General features: G+C 36.8%; 1 protein-coding gene across 1 annotated transcript; it reads left to right on the plus strand.

The window, feature by feature from the left end:
- The first annotated feature begins 8,518 nt into the window (after positions 1–8,518).
- Positions 8,519–9,478, plus strand: monDomV1R1206 (vomeronasal 1 receptor monDomV1R1206). The gene is given in 1 exon segment (NM_001167493.1): positions 8,519–9,478. A coding segment is annotated over 1 exon segment (960 nt).
- The last annotated feature ends 14,679 nt before the right edge of the window (positions 9,479–24,157 follow it).

Consider the following 24,157-nt stretch of genomic DNA (forward strand, 5'->3'; position numbering starts at 1 on the left):
TCTCTACCAACCAAACTAACACTCAGGTTTTCCAAGTTTCCCAAGTAAATATCCAGAGAACAGGAAGGACCAGGCTCTCAGAGCTCAGATAACAACAAGAGATGCTTTGACAGTTGGTGAATCCACTCTTTAAGTCCCTCAGAATTCCAAGTCTAATTCTGGCTCAATATTCCAAGCTGGGCTTGAGGCCTTCACATAGTCCTTTACCAACAAAACCCAAATTATCCTAAATTCCTAATTTTATCTCTATACAATCGATTTACCCAAATCAGCCCATGCAGACAACAACAAAACAATATTGAATTTTTAGGGATAGTTTGAAATATGTCTCCTTTCTAGGAATACAAGTAAAGGAAGGAGGAGATATTCATTATAATAAACCCCCTAACAAAAGTCCTTGTGTTTTCTATAAAAAACTAGTAGTAAATAACATCTGATAGCTTATGGAAGCCGACTGGGAACTAAATGTCAACCTCATCAACAACAGACCTACACTTTAGAGAGCCATACAGCAGTATTTCTGAGGGTATGGAGTACACTCTCTCCAGGTGTTAGGATTTTAGTCAAATAATGGAGAGAGAAGCACTATATGCTCAGTCACACATGGGTAAGCATCACATCGCGTTCTGCCATGGAATGAGGTTGGTTTATTTTATAGCTTCAGGTAGTACATGCTTTTCTGGCTCACAATCAATTTTCTACATTCATGCTTCCATAGAACTTAACAATTGATATGGAGCCTAAGGAGATAGTCAACATAACAAGGTTGATATGACAGAAATAGATGAATGACATAAGTTGAGTGGTTTGGAGTTTAGTCCCTCTTGACTTAAGGAGAATCATTGTTACTTTTTGTCAGCTTTCACAATCAATCACAATTACTTAGGAGATAGATAACAAAACATTTGGTATCTAGGTATAGGGTTAGAGGGTAATTTAATGACATACCAGAATTGGGATTTTCCTAATTTACAAGTTCTATTTTTCTTGAGTTACTTTAACGTGCCTGGCAATATTGCCTGGTTTCTGTCTGCAGGAGAGTGTGTCTTAAAGGAGATTGATGTTCTCGGCTTGCCTGGCTTGTAATGGGAGTAAATGTAACTCTGTGGAGAGGGAAAGGAGTAGGGGATAATGGGTAATTATATTTAGGTTTCAATTCTGTGAATATACTCTTTTCGGGTAATAATCTAAGAGGATTAAAGTGGGATATATGTTTATACTATAAGTCTTTGCTCTTAAATAATTTCTTTTTTATTAGAGAGAGAACAATTATTATCCATTAGTGTGGGAAGATAGAAACAAGTCACAGAAGGGGATCAGTGGGGACTCAGTTTTGAGTGCTGCAAGGCAGCTACTATTTCCTAAAATATGATATTGTCAGCCAGTGGGGGTGTAATGGCTCCCAACATTACACTACAGTGCTTGATATGTCATGACATTTTATTGTTACTACTGAGAAGCTGATTTCTTTCATCAAGAGAACAGAGGCTGAGTGAGCTATCATTACTGAGTAACTAGGGAGTTTACAAGAAGGAAAGAAGAACAAAAGATAGGAAGGAATTACTTATTAAGTACCTACTATGTGACATGTAATCTCATAAATGCTTTAAAAACATACCATGTGATTCTCTGCAAAATAAGTGCTATTATTATTTATTTTCTCCAGTTGAGGAAACCGAGGCTCATAGATGGTTAAGGGACTTGTGCAAAGACACATAATTAGTAAGTTTGTGAGACCAGATTTGAAATGAGGTTTTCATGACTCTGGGCCCCCAATATTCTAGCCACTAAACAACCTTAATATCAAACGATCATAAATACAATTGCCTGTAACTGATACTATTAGGTCCATATTACAAGTTAGTGATGTCACCAATCATTATCAGTCTATTCCTGTGACTGAGATTATTCAGAATTACTTTGTATTCACATTGAAAGGAATTCATCATATATGGAACATTCATCCAGCATTACGTAAATTCTCCCTTTTCTTTCCATATTATCATGAATAGAGGATTCAAAAGGGCTTCCTTTCTTATGAGAATAGACATACACAACTATACTAATGATATGTTGAATAGTTTGGAAAAAACAGAGGCCCTATATCAAAAAGTAACCCATAATATTGATAAGACATCAGAACTCATACTGATAACTTATCCTCCACTTTGCTCAGTAAAATGTGTGGGAATTGGATGGATTGGCCAAGCACAGCTCAGAATAATCTGTTGACCCTTCCTCCACAATTGTCTTAGGAGCAAAAAAACTTGGGTTCCAATCCTGCTTCTGATGATTCTTACTAGTGTGACCTTAGGCATATCACTTATCTTCATTTAGTCTTAGTTTTTTCATCTCTAAAATGAAGGGGTTTGACTGCAATAGATTTGAAATATTTTCCAATTTTATTTCTTTTGTCCCTGTCATAGAGGATGTATATTTATCAGAAAGATCAGAACTAGGGATGAATAGTTTTCTCATCGTTCTTTTAGAAATAAAATTTTTCCTCATTTGATGTAAATGGATAATAATTGACAGCACAATATCTCCCAAGAGTAAGAATAGTGAGAAGTGGTTGTGTCTCTTCTTTCCTATCAACTTCATTTTCCCTAGTTAAAATCAAACTCTTCAGTTAAGGTATTTAAGCCTCAAAACTCATTTCTCAGAGAGCAATTTTCCATTTGAAATGCATAATTGCAATTAATTGTGATAGAGATGATTTTCACATATTAGATGCATTTGTTATTGTTGGGAACAGGTTGGAAATTCCCAATGCAGACAGTGTCAAAGCTTTTGCAGGTGATGATAATCACAGACCTATTAAAAGATGAACTCATAGAGTTCACTTCTATATGATTTGGCACCCAGACCTAGACTGTGGGAGACCTCACTATGAGAGCACTAAGGTCCTTATATCTTGAGTGCTAGCTGTTCCTGTCTCCACCACTGGCTGTTGTTGTCTACCACGATACCAAGGAGTCCACAAGGATTCAGTAAGTGGTTCTTAATTCCTGGGCTCTGAGATAGAGAAAGAATAGGGAAGAGTTCCTTAAGAATCTCATTTTATTCTGTTCTTTTTTACTGCTATACAGATGTTTTTATATAATACATTCTTTTTCTTTTCTAATGTTTCTATTTCCCACATTTTCTGCCAAATGTAAATACATATTATATATGAAGTTGTAATCTTCCAAAATGGAGTAAGTATAATCTCAATTTCTTTTTACTCTAATATTTTAAATATATCAATAAAATGTATTTTAAAATAATGTATATATATATATATGCATATATGTGTGTATTCATGTTTTCTATATTATTTTTTCCTTTTTTAAATCTTTTTTAAACTCTCTATATTTGGGTGTATCTTTAAGTGTTTCCCCACTTTTTTCCCAAAGAGTAATTATTATCTCTTCAAATCTATTTCTCTTTTAGGCTAAAAAATATTTTTTTTCATTTTCCCCCTCATAACAGTCTCTCCCCTGCCAATTAACACTTAGAATTTTTCAATTTTTCTTCTTCTGTTTCTTTTTCTTTGTTTTCTTCAACTATTTCCTTCTATTTTAAAGTTTTTCTCTGTGTTTCCACTCCTTTTCCTGATGCTGCCACACTCCTTGTCTAATGCCAGGAAATATTACTATTTCTATGTTGACTTCCTCTTCTCCCCCCCCCCCTTTTTCTTTATATTTTGTTTAATTCTTTTCTCATTTGTTATACTTAAGTTTAAGGATTTTTCTTCATAATCCCCTCTCCCTCACAACAGTATTTTCAATATATCCAGTAATCAGTATAATTCTTTCATGCTCTAAATTGTGTTTGTTAACTTAGTGTATATTAAATCTATTCCATTTGACATACCTTCTAAACGGTTTTATGCACTACTTGAAATATTATGATATCCTTTTTCAGGTCAGACTAATTTGCACTTTAAATACTCAGTTAGCAGGTAAAAAGAGAAAATTAACAGATAATTGCTTTTCCATTTAACAGGTGAAAAAAAATAATACCAAGAATGGAAAAATATCTAGCCCACAATCACATCACTAGATTTCAGTAGAGGTATGAATAAAATCCAAGTTCTTTGGCTCTTAGTATAGTCCTCTTATTTTACTATGCATTTCTAAGAAGTACAGATTTTTCCAAACTGTAGTTTATATTATCTAATTTACATGATAGAATTATCTTATGCAATCACTTTATGTCTCACATTAAGAGAACAGAGCATGAGACAGGAATATATTCTGATTTTCCATTGTGTTGCTGTGCTAGTTTATCTCATCTCTCTTCTTATGCTATATTAATGATTGCCTGAAAAGGAAGTTGGGAACCTCAGATTAACTCATCCAGCTGTTCTTGAAGTGTTTTAATTATCAAATATGTTTATTCTGATGGAATTTTTCTCCCCAAAATATTGCTCTTGTTCCTATTAAAAAAAATATATATATATATATATATATATATATATATATATATATGAATCCATTATCTTCCATCTTGGAGCTAATATTATGTATTGGTTCCAAGGCCGAAGAGTGGTAAGGGCTAGGCAATGAGGGTCAAGTGACTTGCCCAGGGTCACACAGCTGCGAAATGTCTGAGGACAGATTTGAACCTAGGATATCCCGTTTCTAGGCGTGACTCTCAATCCACTGAGCCACCCAGTTGCCCCACCTTCCAAAAATATTGAAAGCTTAAAGATAATAGTTGTTCCTGTAATCTTTCATTACCATAGAAGTCAAATGCAGGCTTTCTTTAATTAATAATATCATTTTCAAGCACCTGAGCCATGTCTTATCATTCCTTTATTCTTTAGCCTTTTTCTTTCCTTGATTGTTTTGTTACTATTCATTTTTTTCATTGCCAAATATTACATTTCAATTAATTTTGTGAGGTTCAAGTTGTGATTTTCCTTCCAATTTTCTATGATTAAAAACAATTTTTGGTAATCTCCTGCATTAAAGAAGATAACAGGTTTTAATAAAAATTTATGCTGTCTCATTTCTCTTCACTTTTTACCTCTTCATTTTCTTTTAAAATAATTTATTTCTTTATTTCTTTCTTTTTCCTCCTCACCTTTTCCTGAACATATTTTCATATCTCCTATCTAATATGCTATTTTCCTTTTCCATATTTTCCATTTGTTTCTTTAAACATGCCTTCTTATCAACATTTTATTAATCAATACTTTGTATCTCTTATTTTCACTAACATTTTTGAATTCTTTATTTTTCCCCTTGCCATTATTTTTAATTCCCTGTATAGTTCTCTAAACAGGGTAAACGCTTTAATCACAGGGTTCAATTTAATTGAATCAATTTTACTGTCATTGTTATAACAGTTCTTGCCTTACCTAATCTTAACAATTCACCAAATGAAACCAACCTGAAGCCACTCTATTTCCATGTTTTAACATTTCTCTTTTTCACATACCCCATTACTTCTTTTAATGACTGTTCTTTCTAGACTGCTTTTCTTATTTCATTTCCCCCTTGACTATGTCTTATATTTTTGACTCATTTGCTCTCTCAATATTGATAACCTCACATTCCTCTACCATCCACTTTCCTCTTTTCATACTGGTAATCTTATGAGTTATAATTCTTTCCTTTGTCCCTTTTTCTTCCCTAACTTTCACCCACCAAAAAGGGCAACTATGTCTATCAATTTATTTTGTGAATATTAACTTATTTTGCATTAAATAAAACCCTATGTTTCTCCATTTGAAATGTGTTTTTTTTTTTCAGAGTAATTGTCTCTAAACATTCTTCTAGGCCACATTAGTACCTCTAAACACAGAAAAGCAAAGTATATCATTTTTAATTGGCATGTGTTCTGTCACACATAGTATTCTTCCACATCACAGGTAATATGGAAAGATTACAAAGAGAGAGGAATCTAATCTTCCTTTATCCTCACCTATGTGCTCACCTAAAGTTCTGAGCACACTGTTCATTTAATTAACTTTCTCCTAACTCAATTACCAATCACTTCTTATACATCTCCAAAAGTAAAGATCCCTTTAGCTTTTGTTCTTTGTCTCTTTTCCCATTTTTGACTAAATGTGCCTTCTTGCCTCTCTTCTCCCTCTGTTTTTAATGCTCCATAGTCTGGCTTCTGACTCCATCAATCATTGAAACTTGCTCTCCACAAAGTTATTAACAATCTCTTAATTGCCAAAAAAATAGAATGGTCTTTATTTTTCAGTCCTCCTCTTTCTTGATCTCTTTCCAGCCTCTGACACTATTAATCAACTACTTGATACACTTCTTTCTAGGTTTTCATGTTGCTGTTCTCTTTGGTTCTTTCCCAAGGTTATCCTAATTACTCCTGGATAGGCTATTGCTGAATATTTATTCAAGTCATGCCCTTTCATTTTGGGCAGTCAATTGGTCTCTGTCCTGGACCCTACCTTTACTCTTGCCCTCTGTGTTATTCACTTGTTGACTGTATCCATTTCCAGTTATTCATTTGTCATCTGTATGTAAATGATTCTCAAATCTCATTATTTAGGTCAATCCTCTCTTCTGCTATGTAGTCTCCCATCTTAAACTCTGTATTAATAATCTCAAATTAATAAACTCTTTCTCTTCTGACACTGCTAAAATCTTGGTCATCAGCTCCTTCCTGGACTATTTCAATAGCCATCTAGTTAGTTACCATACCTCAAATCTCTTCCCACTTCAAGTCCTTGTTCTACTCAATTAACAAAGCAATCTTACATAGTGTAAGTCTGACCAAGTCACTCCCCTACTCAATAAAGTTCAGTAGATTTCTATCACCAGGTTTTTTAATACTTTTCATAATCTGTTTGAGCAAACCTTTCTAGTATTCTTATATCTTATAACTGTCTTCCCTAGGCACTCTCTGGTCCAGTGACACTTTTCTTTTTGTTTTGTGAATAGGATACTCCATCTTCCAACTCTGAATCTTCTCTGGCATACAGTTTGCTTATACATTGTTTTTTTATAAGGTGTTTTCTATTAGATCATAAAATGCTTGAGAATATGGATTATATTTTGATTTTTCTAAATCCATAAGATATATCACTTTGGATGACATGTAGCAGGCATTTGAAAATGATTATAGATGGAATAACTAGATTAAAAAATTAATGTCACAAATTCTATTATTCTAATGACTACTTAGCATGATAATGAATTTGAAAGTCCTTCAGGGAAATAGTAACATTACAGTACTTTTCAAAATTTTAAGTAATATTTTAAAAAATCAGACATGATCATTTCAAAGGATGAATGAGGCTATGAAATTGAGTTTTATATCAAGTGCTGATACATGGAGATATTTTTATAGACCAGTTATATATATAAAATTATCATTTTTTTGGGCTGAATTTTTGCAAAACACAATAAAGAAATGGATTAGAATAGGATAGTCACTACATATACATAATTTTCAATAAAACAAAACTAAATAAAATCAATAAAATTAAAATTGATCTTTCCAATTTAATGCACCCTCATATTTTATTGAGTTCCACAATAACCATTTCTCTCAACTTTTCTGAGAGAAAATTATGATCATATACATAAAACCACTATCATCACCAAAAACACACAAGTGACATCATAGAAGGATTTCAGGATAGTCTGGTGGAAATAAAAATCCTGATGTAAGCATTTGATATATGAAAGTATTACATGGTAATTATGTCCACAATAAAGATAGGCACAATTAACCAATTGGAGGACCTCATGTAGAGAGAAAAAACAATTGTGAGCAAATTGGAAGTCCAGAAAGAAATTAAAATTTAGTAACTTTTTTCCCCTGTGGCGAGGCTCTGGGTCATAAACTTGCAAACTATTATCACTATGGGCTTTCATTTTTTTTTTGTCAATGAAATCTTTGATTTTTTTTTAAACCCTTACCTGCCATCTTGGAATCAATACTGTTTATTATTTCCAAGGGAGAAAATTGTTAGGGCTAGGCAATTGGGGTGAAGTGACTTGCCCAGGGTCACACAGTTGGAAAGTGTCTGAGGCCAGATTTGAACCTAGGACCTCACATCTGTAGGCTTGGCTCTCAATCCACTGAGATACCCAGTTGCCTCCCCTTGATGTGTTATAAATGTTAAATATTATGCAACTATTATCTGAGGAAGTCAGTGGATTCCAACAGATATGAAATGTATTTTTCCAGAAGAAAAATTAAAGTAGAATAGTGTATTGAAAAGAAAAAAGACATGCACTACTCTGTTCTTCTGGTAACATTTATCAAGTAAATTTATTACATTATATTTCAGATTCCTAATTTACAAAGAGAGGGAATCATAATACCTTGTAATTGTTTTATTATCTGTATATAGATCTATGATCTTATTAACCATAGACATGGGAATCAATCAATTTTCAATATTCAAACAGCTGGAAGAAATGGGACATAAAAGGGATGTTTGTGAAAGTCATGCAAACACATTACTTTCATTTTTAGGTTGTCTATTTCTTCCCTTTTTTAGGCTCTTCAATTCTTTGGGGTATCAGATCTACTGACTCCTTGAAGCCAAATGATATCTAGTGAGCTGATCTTTGGTGTGGCCTTCTTTTTACAATGTGCCATTGGTATTGTAGGGAATTCACTGCTGCTTGTCCTTTATGTTTGTATCGCCTTCATAAAGCCTCAAGAAAAGAAGCCCATTGATTTGATTCTTGCTCATTTGACTGTGGCCAATATGGCAACACTTTTTACCAGAGGCATTCCAGAAATAATGTTTTGTTTTGGGATGAGGAATGTTTTGAATGATTTGGGGTGTAAAGTAGTCATGTACATTTATAGAATTTCACGGGGATTTTCTGTATGCACAACAAGCCTTCTGAGCATGTTCCAGGCCATCATCATCAGTCCCAACAACTCTGTGTGGGCAAGGATCAAAGTCAAAGCCCACAAATACATTTTACATTGTTTCCTCTTTTTCTGTGTAACAAATGCATTGATCTATATCAGGGTCATTGAACACAATGAAGCAATAAAAAATGACAATATTTCCAGGTATGAGTATATATCACATATTTTCGGGGTGAGACCATTAAATGAGAACGAATCTACAGCTGCATTTTTGTTTGGTTTGACTCTTCATGACTTTATCTTTCATTTGCTTATGGCATTGTCCAGTACCCACATGGTGCTTCTCCTCTATAGACATAGCAAGCAAGTGCAGCACATTTATAGCAATAGCCATTCCTCTAGATCCTTCCCTGAAATCAAGGCCACTCAGACCATTCTCTTGCTTGTGAGCTGTTTTGTTTTATTCTACTGGATCAACAACTGTTGCACCTTATATGTGGCATATAGTTTTGAAAATAGAGTTGAGGTGGAAACAATTGGAGCCTTTTTTGGTGGATGTTACCCTGCCCTCTCTCCCTTATTGCTGATTGGCTGTGATAATCGTATTGGAAAACTTCATTTTATACCTGGGAAGGAGAAGAGGCATCACAAGGATTTCATGAATGGATTAGTCAATTATTGATTCTAATCTCCCCTCAATACTTCATGTGTTATGGTTTTCCAGTCAAAGAAAAAATATAGATTATAAACATGGAATTTTATAAAACCATATTTGAAAGAATTTATTGTCTCATATCTAGATTGGAAATGACGTATCTTTCTCTTTCACCCCTCACTGTGAAAATGATCATCATGAGGGCTCAGGCTCCTTTCAGTTTACTCTTACTAGATAACTCATCATTGTAAATTATATCACCATTATATGCCACAATTTCCTCCTTTGTGAAATGAAAGTCTTTAACTAGAAATATGATATCACTTCTACAGAGGCTACATGATATTGTGCTAAGAACATATGAATTAGTTAAGTCCTAAATATAATTCCTGGTTTTTGTGAATTACATAAAATAGTATAATATGCAATAAAATGATCAAAAAATGCAAGTTATGTTGTTAAATGATAGGAAAAAAAAGAAAGACAAAAATATCATTTCTGAAAAAAAGAAGCTCACATTTTAATGGCTAAAAAACATTGAAGCAAATATAGAATTATGTACAATAAATAGTGTAAATATCACATAAACTTAATAGGAATATTTTCATGGTACTGGAAATGGCCTATTGTGGAGAGTGGGATTTCTCTTGAATTCTGAGAGAAGACAGAGAATATATGTAAAAAAAAAGATGTGAATTCAAGGGAAAGGGTAGCCAGGTAGTGTCAGGGGAAAGAATATGATTTAGAAATATAGTATTTTTTGAGAGAAACAGCAAAAGTGCAGTGTCATTTGTAAAGGCAGAGGAGTAAATGTTTTAGCAATCTGGAAAGGTCAGAATGGCTTCAGATTTGAGGTACATTGAATGCCACTTAGAGGATTTTGTATTTGATTTTAAATGTGATAAGAAGGAAATGGAATTTATTGAATAGAGGGATAACATGATCAGACCTGTCCTTTAAGAATATAAATTTGATAGTTGAGTGGATGATGAACTAGAGTAGTAAAAGTCTTGAGGCAGAGAAACTAATGAGGAGGCTCTTACAATACATGCATGATGTGATGTATATACCTGCTTTTCAGAGAAGAAAAGGGGGAATTGGCAAAATACTTTAACAAAATAAAATCTAGAAATTAAGTCACATTATTGGATATAGGAGGTGAGAGGGAGATGAAATCTAATGCTCAGTTGTAATGTTGGCTAATTTGTTGGATGGTGATATCCTCAATAGTAATAAGAAGAAAAAGCAGAATTATTTGAGAGAAAAAAAGTTCAGTTGAGTTTAAGATGTCTATGTGACATAGAGTTCAAGATATCAAATAGAAGGGGATTTGAATGTAGATGTTAGGGAAAAGGTGGAGAAGTCACTCTGAGAATCATCATCTAAGACATGATAATTGAATTACTTGTAGCTCATAAGGTTATGTATAAAATGTAGAATGAAAATAAGAAGGTCTATGACAAAGTCTTGTGGGATGGTCAAGGTGATTAGAGATGACTTAAATAAATATGGAGCAAAAAAAAAAAAGATGAAAATGGTCAGTCAGTTAAGAGGAGCACTGGAAGAGAGTATCAAGGAAACCTGGAGAAAACAGAGATTAAAGAGGGAATAAATGTTTATTCATTAAATAATAAAAAACCAAAAGAAGTGAAAATAAATGAGTTGAACAAGGGTCATACATTCTTGTTTTAGGAAAAAATATACAAACCTTTCTTTCAAAAGTTAAAAACCTCATTTTATTAAGAATCTAATATCCCCAAAGAAAGGAAATGACAGTGATTTCTACAAAGTCATACTTAGTGTCTAGAAAGGCCAGAATTAGAAACTTACTCTTCTAACTCCTAAAGGAGGACTCTATCCAAAGCCCCTTTTGCCTATAAGTTATTTAGCCATTCCAGTAAAAGGGATTTAAAAATTCCACTTGATGAGGGCTCATATTTATTTAACAGTACCTGCCATCTCATTCTTTCAGCTCCAGAGGCTATAGAGAGATTCCATTCCATTGTTTTATTGAAAAAATTTAATTAATCAATTTAGAATATTTTGCCATTGTTACATAATTCATGTTCTTTCCCTCAAGTCCCCCCAGCTCACCTTCCCTTCCTGGCAGCGGATGCCCAATTCCAGTGGGTTTTACACAACCTATTTCCATATTATTGATAGATTCATTAAATTGATCATTTAGAGTCTACATTTAAAATACTTAACAATTAAAAATATGTTGTAGAGAGTGAAAGAAAGAATTTTATCTAACTATTTAACTGAGAGAAAAAAGAGGGGAAGTATTAAATAATTAGTTATAAGGAAAAATAATTAATAGTATTGGTAAAGAAAGGGAAAGGATGAGAAATTGGAAAGTAGGCCTTTTATGTTAGAGGAAGAAGAGAGCTTCTATAATTAGTGTTCAATAAGATATATTAAGCAAAATTTCCTGAATCAATAAATGATTATCATTAAAAGAAAAAAAGGAACAGAAGGTATATTAGGCATATTAGAAACCAAATGGAGAAAATATAAACGTTACTCTCAAAACTCTAAGTATAGATAGATTAAATGATTCAATGAAACAAAAAAATGACATTGGAGAAGAAAACAAAATCCTATAATCTCCTGCTTACAAGAAACTCTTCAAAATAAATATATGCAGAATAAATGGAGAGGCAAAAAGAAATTTTCTTCAAGGGGTTAACATAAAAAATCAGGAGTTGTTACATTCTAACTGATTAAGGTAAGACAAAAATATACAATATAGAAGGAAAAAAACTATATTTGCTAAAATGAAACAGATAATAAACCAATATCAGTATTGAACCTATATGATCAAAATGCCTTAATATCTAAATTCATATTGTAAAAATTAACCAAGTTACAGGGAAATGCAAAATACAGGTAGTAGACTTGAAGATCCATTTCTCAATTTTGGATGAATAAAAAAAGGGAGAAATATATACAGTTGAAGAAATTATTGATAAAATTAAATTAAAAGATATTCCAAATATGACTGTTAGAGAATTTATTTATTTATTTGCATTACATCAAACTTTTACATAAACTAACAATGCATTAGATCATGGAAATATTGCAAAAAATTATAAATTAGAGGAATATTAAACATCATTTTCATATCACAGCTCAATAAAAATAACTTTTAAATGAAATCCTAAATAATGAATGTTTTAAAGAGCAATATATGTATATAATAATTAAATACAAGAAAGTATAATAAATAAAAATGGCACAATTACAAAGATGAAACTATACTACTCCTTAGGGGGAAATTATGTGTTTTAAAACATATATTAAGAAAATGGCAAAATATAGGATTAATGAACTGAATATACCTAAAAATAAATAAATATGAAAATAGAAAATAACTAAAATAAACTAAAGAAGTGATGTTTAAATTTAGAGGATAGGGAATAAACTGGAAAAATTCAAATGATGGAAAATGTTAATAACTGATTGTTTGAAATGACTAGGAAAACTGATAAATGTTTAACCAATCTGATCAAAAAAGAAGAGGATAGTGTAGGCCTTAAGAGATAATACAATGTGAGTAAACAGAAGCAGTATATTGACTTTCCTACCTTCCCCAAACTCCTCACAACAGATTTAGAAAATATATCTGACTTAATCTCAAAGGGGTAAATCCAATTAAAATTCACCAGGAGTTTTTTTTTTTCATCTCAGATTTAATCAGGAGACAGAGTGGTCTGCAAATATTGGCAATGGGATCTGCCAAGGAGAAATAGCTAACTGAGGGTTCAGGGAAAGGCTGAATGCCAGAGCAAGAGGAGATACCTGACTTATAGTAGAACTCTCTTAGCATTTATGCAGAGGAACTTCAAGGAGAACAGTTGTCAGATGGTATCTACATATTTGTAGGGCACAAATCCAGGAAAAATGGAGAACGACTTTGTTAGGCAATCAGGTATGAGAAGAAGTTGTGGGCTCTGACCAGTATACCTAAAAAAGAGGAAAATTAACTAACAGTAAGGATGTGACTTGAATCCAAAGAGTGGGGTTTCAGTTCAAGTTTCTGATCCAATCTGAACCCTGCAGCAGTATAATCAGGTCAGGGATATAAAATGAAAAAGGAGCTTGCTGTTCGGTTACTCTAAGGAAGCAGATATTCTAAGATAACTGGTAGTGGTTAAGTCTAGAAGTAGTCTACTACTGCTCAAACCAAATCATAAGCAAGGAGCATAAAGAGTTCAGTCTTGGCCGTGGCTGGGTAAAAGGGAAGAAATCAATATTTTGCCTAGAACAGAAAACTTTATTAGAACTGAAAGCTTGTGAGTTCCTAGAATGAGTTGTCTCTGAAATTCTTGAATGATTCAAAACTCAAAAGCCCAAGAAAGAAAAAATAGGATCAGCCCAGATTTTACCTCCAGAAGTGTGGAGGCCCCATCTCTAGCATTAAGTATTGTGGATGACTAAACAAACAAAAAAAGAATCCCACCACTAAAAGCTATTATAGTGACAAAGATGCTCACAATTCTCCAAATCAGAAGTCATGTTTCTTCCCAAACACTCACCCTAGAAGATGGCAACTTAGTAGCAGCGAAAGCCAGAATCACTCTGATTATCCTTCCAAACTAATTTTTAAAAAGTTCTTCAAAATGACAGGAATCAAAATCGATCATCAAGACAGAGTTGGGGGCTATCCCACTGAGCACAACTTGAAAGGTATGCAGTGAGAGGTGATTTTAACAGGATAAGGGGGAAAGGGAAGCAAAGTTGCACACATAGGAATGCTACCTGATCAACCCCCTCATCTACTGCACCAGATTCCTAACCTAGACACAAGCCAACTTTGGGATTGAGGGACCTCAACTACAATTATGAATGAGTTCCTCAGACCCACCCTCAAAGTCCCAGGCTCTGGCCCCAACACATAGTGAGGATCAGAACTTCATACCACTTGGCTTTGTGAATTTATGCTGCATAATTCAAAGTGCCAACCCCTGCAAGCTAGCAGAAGAGACAGAATCAGCAAGCAGCTTGCAGAATTCCCAATCCAAAAGGGTAAAAATGACTGGGGAAATGGGCAAACAACAGAAAAAATGCTTAACTCTTAAACATTTCTATGGGGAAAAAGAGAAAAGAGTAGAACCAACAGGGGAGGGTGAGATTCAAGGAAATCCAAACACCACACTATCTAAATTCCTTATGACTGTTGAGATTATCACCATCTTCCTAGTTGCCAAGACTCAAAACCATGGTATTATCCTTACCTCCTCACTCTTTCATATATAAAATTTTTCCTTTGATTTCACATTTGCCATATCTTTCAAATATGTCCTCCTTTTCTCTCCTCTGATATTGCCACCACTTTGCTTTAACCCTTATTATCTTGTACATGAATTATTACAATAAACTTTTGGATATAGTTTCCTCTCCAATCTACTCTATCCTCTCCTCAATCTGTAAGTGTGCTTTTCCAGTTTAAATACATACTCAATAAATTTCAGTGATTCTGTACCACCTCCAGGGTCAAATAAAAATCTGTTTGTTGATACATGATCTTCATAATCTGCCTACTCCCTATATTTTTTTACAAATAACTCATGGTCCCCTTCACAATGAATTCTAATCCAGTCATAAAGAATCCCTTGCTGTTCTTTAAACAAGACACGGACATTTCCGGACATATTCCAATGCCTGACCTCCATTGGTATGTAATGCTTTTTCACCTCCTCTCTACTTTTTCACTTCCCTGACTTTGTCTAAGGGTTAGTTAAAATCCCCCACTAAAGGAAAGATTTCCTTATCTTCCTTACTTCTACTCCCTTCTCTCAGTCAATTATGTCCAAAATAACTTGTATTAGAATGTTTGCATGTTATTTCTTCCATTAGACTGTAAGCTACTTGAGAGCAGATCCTCTCCTTTGCCTTTTCTTTGTATTTCCAGCATCATGTGCAATTCCTGACATCTAGTAATCTATGAATAAATAAATGTTTTTTTCAGTGACTGCCACTCTTCTAATTTCTGTGGAGACTTACATTTCAATTAATTATAGTTTGTGTATGAGGTGGATTCTGCATGAATAATTTGGACCAGCCATTTGCCTTTCTGATTGAAACTGGCTGAGAAAGGAGTTTGCATCCCATTTCCGTATTAAGCCAATGGCCTAGGGTAAATGTCCATGATACTACAACATGCACATAAAAGCAGATTCTGAGTGATGGTGATTATGAGAAAAATAAGCCAACTGCTAAGTCAAAGTAGCAATATGAGCAACTAGATGTGTTTAAGTTAAAACACTTATGCCACAACAAATAACAGCATTGATGGTAGCAAATGGAAGTGTTAAGTGTTAAGGTATACACTGGTAGAAAGGCAGGTTATCACAATGGGATGCTGATCTCAGGGAATAGGGGGAAGGCAAGTGACATTTAATTTGTCTCAGAATCATGAATTTAATGGTACTCATGTGTCAAGGAATTTCATTCCCTTCCCCTCCAGAGTAGCTTGATATTTCCATCAAACATTCCTGACATAACATATTTGAGCCAGGTTTGCATCCCTATACATGTTGTATGTCAATAAAAGTCAAGGCTTCAGGCTTGAGAGGAGGGAGAAGTGAGAAGAAAATTATGAAGGAAGAAGTCAGGAACAAAACAGGCAGGTAAAGGGGGAAGGAGGAAGTGACTTGCAGGCAGGGCACCACATGGTCAGGTTACTTAGAGAAATAATTGTCTACCTTTTTTGATAAACTTTATAAAATATATATCTGGGTAGAAATATTATCTCAGTTCTTACAGATGGTGACCATTAGTCAGGCATCTTTTCTTTTAGGGCCTTTAATTTTCTTCAGAGAAGTTTTATATAAGTGCTTAGATAAGCTTAAGAATAGAAACTCCTTCAGTTGCTGGCCTTGCCTGCATGTAAGAAAATGATTGAGAAAGAGAAGCAGAACCATCTAAAGTGCCTCTTTGGATGGATCCCTGAGAAAACTCCCTCCCACTTTTCCCCCACCCCCATTATTTTACCATAGTTTAGGGTGAGTCCTGGTCAGAGCACAGGAACCCAGCCCAGCCCAACCCCTGACTTAACCAGGATCACGAAACTGCTGGCAAGTACTGCTGCTTTGCTCAGCCAGGCACTGTGCTGAGCGAGGAGACATGCCTTAAATTAATCCTTGGCGTCCTTCTAGGCTGTGGATTAGAGGTAGGGACTCCCTGGGACAGTAAAGACAGAAGTCCCAGCTTTTTACCCAAACAGAACTGAGGGTCTTTTGGAACCAGCCAGGGAAGCGGCTGCTTTTTCCTCTCAATTGTTAAGGATGCTCCCCATGTGGTTTCCTCCCCAACTCCACTCCACCCCACCTGACCCAACACATTTTGGATGATAGTGGGGCAGTAGAGGATTCGGCAGGATCCCACACGCTTGCCCCCTAACAGTCTGATTTTCCTGGGTGAGAAAAAAGCAGACTCCTGTTTCTTCCCAGCCTCTGCACTCTCCCCAGGTAAATGATACAGGTGAATCAGACACTGGCTCCCCATGCCTGCTACCTTTCCTCAGCTCAGCACAGGCCAGCACATTGGAGTTCCCCCCATTCCAAACAGGACCGATTTTATTGAAACCAAGGGGCACTAGAACCCAACAGGTCTTTCCCAGTCCAGTGTCTACCTGACTTTCCCCACATGCCACACCAGCTAGGCTGCCGCTGAAGGGAGCTGCTTGGAGACCATCATTAAATTAATCCTGGGGGTCCTTCCAGGTTTAGGACTAGGGTTAGGAGCTCCCTTCCCACCCCCATCCCAACTTTGAACTTCTGGGGTAGGGAAAACTGCATTTTTACAAGAAAGTTCTCTTTGGATTTTCCTATCTAGCTCCCCACCCTCAAACTTTCCTTGCAGCCTGTCTTCCTTTAGCATATCAAAAGCTACATTTTCTTTCTCAAACTTTCCTTGGAGACTGCCTGCCCTATTTAGCATATCAAAAGCTATGATTTTTTCCTTTCTCCTCCTTTATCTGATTGCTTTTAGATAAAGGCCTACCCACAAGTGCCCTCCACTCTATATGCATTTATAGTTCCACACATTTATAGCTTCCATTGAGAATTCAAACTGCAGGAAAATAAAAAGAATTCCATTGCTCCTGCTATTAGTGATCTAAAATAATGCTATTAAATTGAATACATTAAAATTAAAGAATTATTAATAGGAAATATTAATAATATTAAATTTCAATTAAAACTAGATTTCTAAAATTGAACAAAGCTAACATTAAATCAAAGTAATTAGATGTAATATTAAGGAATAATTTTAGAACACAATAGTATTAATAATACTATCAATAACAATAATTATTAATTTTAAATAACTATTATTAGGCATTCCTATTAATTACTAATAATTATTTTTTATAATTGATACTTGTTGTTTCTTGTTATTTATGATGAATAACCAAACTTTTCATTGTTTGAGCTGACCATTTAGCAATACGCAAACTAACTTAAATAGGATATACAGACTACTGCAAAAAATTAAAGGAAATCAGGAAATATTCCTCCTGATACACCCTTGCATGATTTTTCTTAATTCTTGCACTGATCCCAATCTACCTAAGGAGAGTTGGATGATAAATAATGAAGATAAAAAACTTTGTAAGGCATGGATGGACATATCTTTTACCTGGCCAAAATATGACTCTTTTGACTTCAAGATCTTAAAAAATTTGAAGTTTGCCATTAAAAAAAGAGTAAAGACGATAAATACTGGTTCTTGTGGGCATATCATGTTGATAAATCTATTATTCTCTGCACTGAGGAAACCATTCTTTCTTTGGAACCAAACCATTCTAGCTTAACTCCTTCAGTGAAATCTTGCAAGAAACACACTCTATCACCCCACCTGGCCTGTGAGGAAGTTTTTCCTCATACTGACTCAAACCAGGAGTTGCACCCCTCAGCTCATCCTCTACTCCTTTGATCCCCTTTGCCCTCAATCTACCTCTCTACCCTCCCTTAATATCACATTACCCAGTGCCCACCTATCTCCCCTATCCCCACCCATACCATCGCTACTTCAATCCTTTTCTGTACCCTCCTTCCCACCCACCTTACTATGATTCCTCTAGACCTCACCCCTCCTACTTCTCTCTACCCTGTAGCCAGTCCCACTCCACTTACTCTCCAACCTGCCCCAGCTCCACCCCTGTTCCTCTCAATCCTGCCCCATCCATTCCCTCATTCCTGTGTACCACACCCCCAACCCTCCCCCTGATCCTTTCACTCTGCCTCCCCACATGCTGATTAGCTCCATTCCACAATTCCCCTACTAGACTCACTGCAAACCAATCTTTTGAACTTCAGAATACGGGCCAAGCAACAATTGCCACAGATGATTCAAATAAAGGTGTTTTCCCTCTAAGAGATGTCCCTACATATCCCAGACATGGATATTTAATAAACAATAGACATTACACACCTTTCTCTTCACAGGATATTGAGAAATTCAAATAAAAATCTCCCTCATTTGAAACCAAGCCTATATAGTTAATAAATAGAATTGAGAACATTTTTCATACAGATAACCCCACACAGGTTCATGTGGACAAGTTCCTCCAGGCCTTGCTGACAGAAAGGGAAAGGAATAAGATTCTTTCTGTTGTTAATCAGGCCCAAGGAGAGGGAACAATTCATTGGTCAACTTAAGATCCCAAATGGGACCCAAATTCAGAGCAATATTACTTACAACTATGCCAGGCTAGAAATGCATTGCTAAAGGCTATGAGAGCCTGTTATGACAGGCCTGGTACATGGACTAAATTCAAAAATCTTAAGCAAGAAGACAATGAATATCCCTCCCAGTTTATGGATAGACTCATTGAGCTGGGAGGCAGATATATTGAGCATGTTCTTGATAGAGAATGGGACCTTAGACAAATCAGATTGCAATTTGTAAAAAAAAAACAGTTGTTAAGGTAGTTAGGAATTATTTTATGATTAGCTATCAAACTGATCTACTATGGACCTTTAAGAATTGAAAAGAGTGACAGTTTATGAATTTGAGGGACATAAGGAAAAGGAGAAGGAGAAGACATTTAGTGGAAGTATTAGGGAAGGAAATAAAGGAATTGACTGCTAAAAAGGGTAAGAAGGATAAAGAGAATGCTACTTGAGTAGAGACATTGAAGAAGGAAATAAAAGAACTAACTGAAAGAGTTGTGTGAATTTTAAAAGTCTCCATCTTGGTATAGCACCCAAAAATTGTGCACACCCACACTACACGGACATGTGCTAGTCAATGACAAATCAGAAATAACTAACTGCTCACCTTGGCTGTCCTAAGCCAAGATAGATCCAACCATTGGCACTTGTGAGACACAGGAAGTGAGTTAGGGAACAGCCTCTGGAATTCGCTCACTTCCTGTGGAGACAGCTAGACGCCAGATGGTGTTAGGAGCTTGGACAGGGAGGAAGCCCGCAGACAGCTTTCCTTCAGATCACTCACGTGAGTTAAGGACTGATTCTTTCCACCTTGGCCCTTTGGGCCTAAAACTCCCTCTGCCTTGGTCAGAGGTTGTGTAGCTCCTTACCCTTTTCTCTTCTCTCCTTTTCTCCCTCTCCTTTTCCCTACTCCCATTGTGATTAAACCTCCATAAACTCCATTCTGACTTGAGTGTTTCATTTTAGGAATTTCATAAGTAAATTCCTTGGCGGCCATTGTTCAATATTACAACAATCTTAAAAAAAAGGTGAAATTTCCACCATTACAGTTGGCGTAACCACTTCGGGAAAAAGAACTATATCAATCTTCTGATCTTCCTTTCTGATCTCCTTACTAATCACCTGGGAGAGGTCCCATCCCAGCTACCCCCTCCAGCTTTTGACCCTGCTTTAGTGCTTCGAAGGTTTCTAGAACCTCAATAAATTTCCTGAATTTTCTTGCCCCTTCATCCCACTTTTTATTCACTCCATCAGTCCTTTTACCAAATACCTTGGCTTAAAGACACAGCTGCCAGAACTGGTGAGTATAAAACACCTTTTCTCTCTTCCCCTTTCTCCTTAAGTTAAATTTGGGTCAACAGGATTTTTTTTTCCTTCTCCCTTTTGTCTCTCATTTCCTTCTCCTTTTACATTAAGAAGGTGGCTCAGTGGATTGAGTGGCAGGGCAGGCTTATCTAATCAACTGATTAGCAATGAGGAACCTCAGTAGAAGGAGCTCTTAGGAGCTCCTAGCCCACAAAAAAAACAAAACAAAACAAAACAAAACAAACAAACAAAAAAACAACTGAATACAGCTAGGGAGCTAACTTAAAACCCATTTTCCTGTTTCCTGGCCTTTCTAGTCTTAAAAATTTAAGTGGGCTTTGCTCAAGGAAGATAGCACATGGTCCTAGCAGTTTTAGCCTGAGGGCTAAAGAAGATTGCTGGGACCCTCCCATATACACACTTTGTAAAAGAAGGAGTTTTAGATCTACATTTTGTTTAAGGTCTATTCACTCCTAATCAGCCTTTTCATAGCTTCTACCTTCCTGCATCAGGCTTTTGTAACCCCTCCCAGAAGCTTAATAAGGAGAATTTTCAACAGAATATACCCTTAGCCTGTATAGGGTTGTAGACTAGGGAGCCACCTACTGTAAAAAAAAAAAAGTTACAGGCAACTTAGTAATTGACTCAAAGAAGAAAAATGTGGCTACCACTAATGTCAGATTTGCTTCAAAATTGGCTTATAAGTTCAATGACCAAGTACATTGGATTTTTAGTAGGTGTTCCTATACCATGGTATTTTTCAGAAACTATAAACCTCTTCGTGACCCTTACATTCATCTTCCTTGGGATATTAATTGTTGTACTTGCAATAATATACCAAACCTCTCAGAGAGAACACTCCGTTGTTCTTTCTATTACTAAACAAATTAAGGAACTACACACTTTTATTGATCAGCAACATAAAGAACAAAAGGCTGTTACTGATCTACAGATTAGGGACCAAAATACTTTTATTGACAAATTACAAAAAAACAATATTTTTATTTATCAACAATTGGTGGAAATGGATGAAGTTAGGGAGAAAAAATGGGGAGAGATAAAAACCTTCCTGCAAAACATTGAAAGGGAGTTAAAAACATCCTACAATAGGAGTGATTTAACTCTCCATCCCCCATCATTATCAGATTCCCTGAACCACCCTGCCCAAAATGATTTGGCTGAAATAGCAGCCCCTTCACACCAACCAGCTCCTCCCCATCCTGACCACCCAGCCCTTCCCCCTGCCATTCTTGCCCCTCCCACCCTGATTCCTCCTTCTCTTCATGCATCTTTCCCTGCCTCCTCAGCCCCGGCCCCTCCCCATTCCCTCCACCTCATGCTCTAGCCCCGCCCCCTATTCCTGTCCCAGCCCTTCCCCCTGCCCTCCCCTCCACTCATGCTCTAATCTCCAACCCCCATGCTCCAACAGACAATAATCCTAACCTTTCCCCTTCTCTTACCTACTCCATTGAAAATGGAGCAAGTAGCCTAGAAACAGTAACACCAGATAATTTAGACAGAAGTTTATTTCCATTGAGGGAAGTACCCACCTTTAATAAAGAAGGGAACTTGGTGTCTGTAAGACACTATACACCTTTTAAACCTTATGATTTAGAAAAATTCAAGCACAATGTTCAATCATTTGAGGCAGAACCAATGTTGGTTATAGAAAAATTAGAAAATATATTCAGAAACTTTGACCCTTCTTGGTTGGATGTGGAAAATTTCTTCGATACATTTCTGACAAAGAGAGAGAAAAACAATGTTATCTCTCTAGCTAATAAGAAAAGTGGTAGAGGAGCTCATCGCTGGCCAACTGTAGATCCACACTGGAACCCCAATATTGCACAAGATCACACAAAACTAGTCCTGGCCAGAGAAGCATTATTAAAAGCCATGAGAGACTGCTCTGATGGCCCTGATGCATGGGAAAAATTTGAACAATCCCAATAGGAAATTGATGAGACCCCCTCCTACTTTATGGACAGACTTATTGACATAGGAAGTACATATATGGACCTTGATTTGTCCAGAGAAAAAGACATTAAACATATATGCAGAAAATTCATTAGGAATTGTTGTTCAGCAGTAAAAGACTACTTTGAAACTAGCTGTCCCAACTGGGAGTCTATGGACCTTGACAAACTGAGGAAAGTAGCAGCATATGCCTATAAGAATCGTACAAAAAGGACTTCCAGTCAAGATGGCGGTGTAGAAGCAGCGAAAGTTCAGACCTCCGAAACCCTTCCCTACCGATTGCAAACAGAGTGCCCCTAGGCCACCGAAATTCAAGCTGAACAACAGGATAGACCTGGGAAAACCTCCTCCTGGACCTGGATCAAAAGGTACCACACCCCAAAAGCCAGAACCCTAGATCACTCGGATCTAAGGGTAGACAGAAAGAAGGTCCCAGGACCCATCACCCCCAACCCAGAGTGCTGAGCCCAAGGCAGCAGCAGGAACCTCAAGGCTCTGAGGACTCACCTTGAAAGCAACCCTAGCCAGTCTCCAGAGTGCCCAACACAGAAGGCAGGGAAGCATAGAGAGAAGGGGGAATCCTGTGGCCCCCTGGCTGAGTTCTTCCCTCTGGGTCTCAGAGGAGGTCCCAGCTTTGGGGCACCAGCTGAGCCCAATCCCATAGGGAGCCCTCAGAGCTTCTGAAAGGACAGAGGGCTCAGGGCTGGCAAAGGGTTGGCTCCGAAGAGCCTACCTTGAAAGTAACCCAGGCCTATTTCTGGGCACTCAACACAGACTAAGGAAGAGGAGGTTGCTGCTTTTCTTTTTCTTCCTTTTTTTGGCTCCGGGATGCTTTGGCCCACACCACCTGAACCTAATTCCATCAGGATCCATCAGAGTCCAGGCAAGCCACTACCCCTCCCCCCTTAGACAGCAGGGTCTTCTGAAAGAACCAGCTGAACCTAATCCCATCAGGAGCCCTCAGAGCTACTGAAAGGACAGAAAATTCAGGGCTGCAAATGGGTTGCTCCAAAGAGCTTACCTTGAAAGTAACCCGGGCCAGTTTCCGGGCATTCAACACAGACTGTGGAAGAGGAGGTTGCTGCTTTTCTCTTTCTTCTTTTTTTTGGCTCCGGGATGCTTTGGCCCACACCACCTGAACCTAATTCCATCAGGATCCATCAGAGACCAGGAAAGCCACAACCCCTCCCCCCTTAGAGAGCTGGGTCCTCTGAAAGAAACAGCTGAACCTAATCCCATCAGGAGCCCTCAGAGCTACTGAAAGGACAGAAAACTCAGGGCTGGCAAAGGGGTTGCTCCAAAGAGCTTTCCTTGAAAGTAACCCGGGCCAGTTTCTGGGCAATCAACACAGACTGTGGAAGAGGAGGTGGCTGCTTTTTTTTTTCTTCATTTTTTTGGCTCTGGGATCTTTCGACCCACACCACCTGAACAAAATCTCATCTGGAGCCCTCAGAGTCCAGGCAAGCCACAACCCCTCCCCCCTTAGAGAGCTGGGTCTTCTGAAAAAAACAGAAACCTAGAGGCGAAGTCAAGATGGCAGCCTAGAAGGAGCATAGACCTGGCAGCCTGGCCAGAGCTTTAGAGATCCTCCATATCTGCTCCAGCCATCCAGGAAGTTTAAAACTCAGAATAAACCCAGCCCAACTAAGCTGAACTCAATCCCATCAAAAGTCTCCAGAACACAGGGAAGCCCAGGCTCCCCATCCATCCTTACTGACTGCTGGACTTTAAGCCAATCAAAAGC

Source organism: Monodelphis domestica, chromosome 2 (assembly GCF_027887165.1).
Source record: "Monodelphis domestica isolate mMonDom1 chromosome 2, mMonDom1.pri, whole genome shotgun sequence".
Classification (NCBI taxonomy): domain Eukaryota; kingdom Metazoa; phylum Chordata; class Mammalia; order Didelphimorphia; family Didelphidae; genus Monodelphis; species Monodelphis domestica.